This window comes from Cibotium barometz, chromosome 28 (assembly GCF_041138505.1).
Source record: "Cibotium barometz isolate CiBa-2024 chromosome 28, ASM4113850v1, whole genome shotgun sequence".
In the NCBI taxonomy this organism is placed as follows: Eukaryota; Viridiplantae; Streptophyta; class Polypodiopsida; order Cyatheales; family Cibotiaceae; genus Cibotium; species Cibotium barometz.
The window spans coordinates 13066363-13074235 of record NC_141073.1 but is presented as its reverse complement, the minus strand read 5'-3'; the positions used below and the strand labels follow the sequence as shown (position 1 = coordinate 13074235).

The window sequence follows — 7873 nt, the reverse complement described above, 5'->3', positions numbered from 1 at the left end:
AAAATACTCCAAGTAGGCCACCAAAGAATCCCTACGTCTAGCTGTTTCACTACACATAAACGCACTGGTGGTGGCGGTGGTTGATGCGGTGATAGTGAGGGCACGGATGCATCCACACCTCCACGTGAGCGTCCCCCGTTTAGTAGCGAACCAAACACTCCTTTGTCTAATCATAGATCTTGTTGCTACGACAGCTCTCCCCTCTCCTACCCTGAGCTACGTATACGCCAATACAAATTTAGGAATCGCGTGTTGGTAGATAATGAGGTTAGCAAAGACCTCAAGAGCTGCATTCGTGAGCTTTGCCATGTCATATTTTGTGGGTCCATATGACATATTTTGGGTTGCTTACCAGTGTGAGATTTTGCAATACAAGTATGGTCATCTCATATTTGGAATTGCTCGCTAGTGTGAGATTTTGTAATACATAATGCAAAAACAAGCTCATGGTAATCTCAAATTTTGTAAACGCATTTTTTGTTTGGTCATCTTTTGACCTTGTTAATGAAAACACTAATTTTTGTGCACAAATCGCAAGTGTTTCTTCACCCTATTAACTCATGTTCTCATGTTTATTGCCTTTGTGAATGTAATGATTCAATTCGTTGATGTAATAAGGACATGTTTGCATTTAACGTGATATTTGGTCTAGTCCATTGTATTTTTTTCTAAATCTCGTGAAAAGAGTACAAATGAGTGAGTACTCTAAACATATGGAAAAATGGTGTATCCAGCTGCAAATCTGCAACTGGATGCACCATTTTGCTATAAAATTTTTTTACCTGCTAGCATCGGTATGTACGTTAGTATCTGCGTCGGTACATGGCCCTGCTTATACCGACGCAAATACTGTATCTCTGGTACCGACGGTGATAGCGACGTGCATACCGACATCGAGGGATTTCCTATGTGTTTTCCAAACCGTCGGTAAATGTGTTGATATGTGATTGACATGTAGTAGTGTTTGCTCAGAATGAATCATGGACATGATTCATATGGGTAGTCATCGATAGGTTAACCAAAATGGTGCAGTTTATTCCCACTGTAGGTGATGTTAAGACGCATCAATTAGCTTGCTTGTTCGTAAAAATCTCTATCGCCTTTACGGTCTGCCTACAGACATTGTGTCTGACACGGATAGAAAGTTCAATAGTCACTTTTGGTGAGCAGTGTTCAAGTGCCTGAACACTACATTTAGTATGAGTACTGCAGACCATCCGCACCCTGATAGTCACACAAAACATGTTAACCAAGTCCTTGAAGATATGTTACGAGCATACGGTGGTAAGAAACAATCCAATTGAGAGAAGTACCTTCATCATTTGAAATTTACTTACAACAGTGCTAAACATGCAGCTACAGGGTTTTCTCCATTTATGCTCATCTATGGATTTCAGCCTCGAGCTCCAATGACTATTGGACTTGACAAGGAAATGATTTAGTCCGTTAAAGAATTTCTGCATGATATGCAAAATATGTTGAAAGTTGCACGAGACAGTATCTAACAGGCACAGGATCGTGCCTGGGCCTATGCTGATGCTCATCGTAGCCCGATCTATTTCAAGGAGGATGACAGAGTTTATCTCAAAGTCCTTGAGCGATCTGAGACTATGAAAATAGGAAAGTGTGCTAAACTTTTTCCGCGGTATTGTGGACCTTTCACAATATTTACGAGGATTGGCAGTGTAGCTTACAAACTAGAGTTACCCGATGGTTCTCTAGTACATCCAATTTTTCATGTCAGCTGACTACGTAAGACTGTGGGTGAGCAGGAGAATGTCGTGACTTTTGATACTTTGGTTGAGTTTTTTGAGCCGCCATCACTTCCACATGTACCTGAGAGTATTCTTGGGTATAGAGATCAACACACTCACAATAATTATCATGAGTGTTTAGTCAAGTAGCGTGATCGTCGACCGGAGGAAGCCTTAACTTGGGAGCGTGTTGCTTCACTTGCCAAGAGCTTCCCTGATACCGTTTTTGAGGATGAAAACTTTTCTCAAGGGGGGGGGTAATGCAATGTAGATGGTAGCGGGAAGCTTGGAGCTCGATCAGCTGGGGTATTGTGCGGGGCATGGGCTAGACGGGGTGGTCTAGAGGATGCGGGCACCCAGATGGGTGTGCACAATAGTATGGACAGGGTCCAATGGTATGAGTGGAGAGCTTGCCGGGCGGTCGTCCTATGAGGTGTGCACACGGCCAAGTGTGTATTTATAGGACATGACCTAGGACAAGGCTCTCACATCATTACGGTTGGGTGGTGAAGGCACACAGCTCTGCCTCGTGCTTGGCAAGGACATGACAAAAGCTCTCCATTGTTATGGTGTCAGGAAGTGCCCAATCAGGGCTCGTTATTTGTGTTTCCATCATTCCTCTCTTCTTCGACATCTAGTAATTTTCTGTTGCATATTTTGGTTGTTTATGTCCTCTGGCCGCACTCTAGTTCATATGTTGTTAAATCTACACTTACACGTGGCATTCTCATGTTTATAAACATTACTTTCTTAAGTGGGAAAATGTTTTCCATAAAATATGAGAACTTTCGCAACTAGCATGCATATGTTAGGAACTTCAGGTTCACATTCTCACCTTAGAAAATGAAGTTTTACACATTTGAAATTGTTTCTAAAACTTACTTTCTTACTTGAGAAATGGTAAAGAAAAAATTCTCCTCTAAGAGAAAAAACAAGGAGAAAGATCTCGATGGACTGTGTTTTCTTTTTCCGGATAAGAAGGCACAAAGAGAGAGAGAGAGAGAGAGAGAGAGAGAGAGAGAGAGAATGGAGGCAAGAAGAACATAAGTTTTAGAAATTCAGGGAGGGAGCTTGAACGATAACCATTCGAGCATCATTTGCACAAAGGATTGAGTGATCTCACTAGTTTATACAAATATGCTCTCTTCATCGTTATAGATGCGTTAATTGCTACACACAAGTGGAGAGAGAGAGAGAGAGAGCGAGAGAGCGAGAGAGGAGCTATATTGTTAAATTCATGTAGAACACGTGTATGGCTCATCTTGTATACTTATTGTGTTTAAGTGTTGAGAGAGAGAGAGAGAGAGAGAGAGAGAGAGAGAAGATTGAAGTTCGGTACGGTGACAAAGATAAGGACCATTAGGACTCTGTCTAGGCTTGAGCAACATAATTTAGTATCCTTACGTTCATTTTACAAGGGTTGTTAAAAAAGAAGTGTAGTTGTGTTTCATAAACTAAGCAAAATAAATGCAAAGCTCAAATGTCTTATATGTGAACGCGCATAAAGCTTACTTATTCAAACTACATGCATGCCATAAAAACATTAATAAGGTTTTGAAGTTCGAGAGTTTTAACATCTCGCTTTGCAAGACACCAGAAAGCTAAAATTTTGGTGGATTGGTAGGAAATTTGAAGGGGGTAGAAGTCATGATGCTCGTAATTGGTGGCATAGGTTTTGAGACTATGAAGTTTATAGTTAGCAACTTATTCTCTAAAAATCTCACAACAATTTAGATTGCATGTGGATTGTTTCTTGATGCAACTTCTCCACTACATGGAGCTATTTGAGGCATGGGAGTATGTCCTTCAAAATAGAGATGACATTGGGAATGCATCACACATGGGCAAATCAAGGATACATATATCTAACCCCTTTGAGAGAGAGAGAGAGAGAGAGAGAGAGAGAGAGAGAACTTGAGAAATGAAGAAAAATAGACAGAGTTCTACGTGTGTGTCTCTCGATTTTTTGTTGGCTTGGAAAAGCATGCATTGCAATACATTAGTACTTTACAATACCTTCATGCCCTTGTAGCAAAAGATTGTCGCAAACCAGTTAAGGTCTCCAATGACTACTTTCCCCCAGAAGAAGATATGAAAATTCATATGTAAAAACATATTAAGATGAAATAATACACAGAGGTGAACAAACACATGTACTTCAAGCAAGCACACAAAACAATAATAGATTGTTTTCTTTACTCGCAAAGCACCACAATACGCATAGCATCTAGAAGAGCACTCGAGAATGATAAAAGGGCCCGGTTAAATCTGCTCAGAAATAGCCATTACAAGAACACTTTTCATCTTCAAAACCATGACGGAAGCTGGCATCCGTGACAACAATTCTCCGCATCTCTATGCGATGTAGCAACATGGCAATCACCACACATTCGCATGTTCTTTGTGATATAATCAGTTTCCCCTTGAGTTGTATAGATGAGGGCACATGCAAGGTCCGGCTTCTCATAATGATGAGAGAGCAAATTTGCCTTTGCAGCATATGAATTATCCCGTGAAACCCAAATACAAACCTGGAGAGTACCCTTGCTGTGAAATTTTATGTGCAATAGCATCTAGCTTTGCATTGATACATTTGTGCCAGCGTCGATGCTCTGTTCCTAATTCTGATGGCTTCCATGCCAGCTGTTGCATAGATATTTTCCATGAGAATATAAGCTGGCCCATCATTTGATTTAGCTTTACTGCCCGTTCAAAGGCCCATCTCGCCACATTGACATCTTCTCATTTCTGGCATGTCGTGGATCAATCGTGCTGCCTTTTCTAAATGCCCTGCGAGGTCAACCATTATTCACAAAAAGTGCTTGGCCCTTTTCTACTAGACCTCGGTGACTGCAGACATTAAGCACACAAGCACATGTCACTGCATCTGGAAGGATGCCCTCATGCTGCATCTCTTCAAAGGAGTCAAGTGCTTGACCTTGTGCATATCCTACAATCTGTGCACTACCAGAGACATAGAAGGTAGCCCATCCAGCACTTGTCGCCTTTGAGATAGCAGTGCACTTGGCACACATGTCCACTAGAGCACCACCTAGCACAATGTTATGCTGCAGCAACCCCTGCCTTGCAATCTCGTCATGGATTAGTTTCCCCTTGTCAGCTGCTCCAATCGTGGCACGTGCTTTCAGGATACACGTGTAGGCCACTACATTTGGAACGATGCCCTCATGCTGCATCTCTTCAAAGCACAATCCGAGAAGGCAGCCCATCAAGTACTTGTCATGCCTTTGAGAAAGCACCGTACTTAGCATACATGTCCACTAGAGCACCGCCCATCACAATGTTGTTCTGCAGCAATCCCTGCCTCGAAATCTCCTCATGGATTTGTTTCTGCTTGTCAGCTTCTCCGATTGTGGCACATGCAGCGCGGGCATGTCAGCTTCTCCGATCGTGGCACATGCAGCACGGGCAGGTCACTGCATCTGGAAGGATGCCCTTACACTGCATTTGTTCAAAACAATCTAAAGCAATTTTCCTGTGCCCCTCTTGGGCATATCCAGCTATTAAAGCAGTCGATGTGACAACATTGTTGCTGCTCTTATGCATGTTGACTAAGTCTTTCACCTTTACAAGCTCACCACAATTTGCGTATATGATCACTAGAGTACGTGAGCACTTTTCTCGCAATCCCCTTTCCAGAAGAGCATCGTGTACGCTAGTGCCTATTACAAGATCTTTGTTTCGGGACAAGCCCTGAGTGAGGGCACAAAAGCATCTATTTCAGACTTTGATCCATGACTTGGGTCTCCTGTAAATCATCCTCCTCCACTTCTACTTCTGAGCTCTTCGATAACCCAAGATAGAGTATCCTGGCTATCCATTCACAAAGGCTCCCGTGTAACTCTATGCTTAAAGTCTGGGTACCTTGGGCTTGGCTTGCTGATGTGGTTGTCCCACCACTTTGAGGGATACCTAAAAAACTCCTTCCACACCTGCCTTGCAATATCGTCATGGATTTGTTTCCCCTTGTCAACTGATCCAATTGTGGCACATGCTTTCAAGGTGTGCTGCATTTGGAAGGATTCCATCACGCTGCATCTCTTCAAAGCAATCTAGTGCTTGCTGACCTTCTCGTGCATATCCTACAATCAGTGCACTCCAAGAGACAACATCCCAAGAAAGCAGTCGGTCGAGCACTTGTCGCGCCTTTGAAACAGCACCGCACTTGACATACATGTCCACTAGAGCATTGCCCGGCACAATTTTGTTCTGCACCAACCCCTGCCTTGCAATCTCGTCAAGGATTTGTTTCCCTTTGTCAGCAGCTCCAATCGTGGCCCATGCTTTGAAGATGCAAGCGTAGGTCACTCCATGCTCTCATGCTGCATTTGTTCAAACAATCTTGCTTGTGTCCCTTTTGGGCATAGCCAACTATTAAGGCAGTCCATGTGACATGCTGCTGCTCTTATGCATGTCGAGTAACTCTTTCGCCTTTCGAAGCTCACCACAATTCACCTACATGATCACTAGAGTACGTGGGCGCCTTTCACGCAATCCCCTTTGCACAAGAGCATCATGCATGCTGGTGCCTGTAACAAGATCTTTTTTTCGGGTAAAAGCCCTAAGCTTGAGTACTTTGGGCTTGGCTTGCTGTTGGGGTTGTCCCACCACTTTGCTGTTGCGGTCTGTTGTGGCGGTAGCAATGCCAGAGCGCGCAATACTCGCCTGTGAGTAGACAGGGCACGAAGCCCATCATCAGCGCACAAATTTTGCTTGGAGAGAGAGACTGAGTCACAGAGAGAAAGAAAGAAGACAGAGTAGAGAGAGAGAGAGCAAAGAGAGAGAGAGAGAGAGATTCTCACAGCTCTAGCTGCTTCCAGAATTTCGGTATTTTTCCATATTGACAGCGTGCAGAATTTCTCTGAGTGCGACAGCTCATAGAGAGGGGAAAGAAATGAGAGAGAGAGAGAGAGAGAGAGAGAGCAAAGAGAGAGCTTCTCACATCTCTAGCCGCTTCCAGAATTTTGGGATATTTCTCTGAGTGCGACTTGAAGAGAGAGAGAGAGGGGAAAGCAAGGAGAGAGAGAGAGAGAGAGAGCGCTGGCACAGCCAAAGATGTCACGCGTCACAATATCTTCCCCCCTAGGGCCTATAGCTGTGTCTCCCTCATAGCTATGCAATCGGGGCACTCAAGCTTGAAAGCATAATCATAGGGCAGCAGAGCATATTGTTACCACAAGGCCTCTCTGAAACGCAGCCGCATCAGAGTCTCCCTCTCTCTAGAACTCTGTCTCGACTCTCATGCATTCAGCCTCGGAGCCATCATCATAGAAGCGACGCCACAGTCTACAGATCCGGCATGAGTGACAAGTGGCAGGGGCCTCCTTGAGAAGGGGCGGTGCACTGAGCCCAAGTGTACCTAGCCTTCTTTATAGCTTGGAGAAGGGATCCCTTCAACCAATAAGAATGTGACACGCAAAGAGAGAGAATGTGAGGGAGCAAAGAGAAGGAGAACAGTGTCTCTCTCTCTCAATCTCTCTCTCGTGACACAAAATTATACATTTAAAGCTTAGGGTACATGGTACGCCTTACACAAAAGTACCCCCTCATTTAGTGTCTCTCTCTCAGTCTCTCTCTCGTGACACAAAATTGTACATTTAAAGCTTAGGGTACATGGTACGCCTTACAAAAAAGTACCCCCTCATTTAGTGTCTCTCTCTCTCGCAGTCAAGAGCTCCCTAGGAAAAAAAAAACCAGGTGAACACTAAGACTGCAAAGGGCAGGCCAAAAAGTAATGCATGGTAACATTTCCACACATGCCAAAAGCTCTTTTCTAATTTGTAAATATTTCCACACCATAATTTCCTTATGTGAGATCTAAAACCTATATATATATATATATATATATATAGAGAGAGAGAGAGAGAGTGTGTGTGTGTGTGTGAGAGTAAGCGACGATAGTGTACCGACATCATAAAAAAAGTCGCCCAACTAATAGAAAGTAGAAAAAATTGTGTAACGTGAATTTTGGATGGAAGTTAAGAAGATTTGAAAAATACGAAGGAGGCAGGCGAGAGACGCAGAGGGGAGAAGGGAGAGGGAGCGTAGAGAGAAGGAGAGAGAGAAGGGAGGAGAGAGGTGGTAGAGAGAGAAGGGAG

General features: G+C 43.6%; 1 protein-coding gene across 1 annotated transcript; it reads right to left on the bottom strand.

The window, feature by feature from the left end:
* Window positions 1-4552: 4552 nt before the first annotated feature.
* On the bottom strand, window positions 4553-4984 carry LOC147622505 (pentatricopeptide repeat-containing protein At4g30700-like). Its single transcript, XM_086822583.1, has one exon. It carries the CDS (start codon window positions 4982-4984, stop codon window positions 4553-4555), a length of 432 nt encoding a protein of 143 aa, XP_086678709.1.
* Window positions 4985-7873: the final 2889 nt, after the last annotated feature.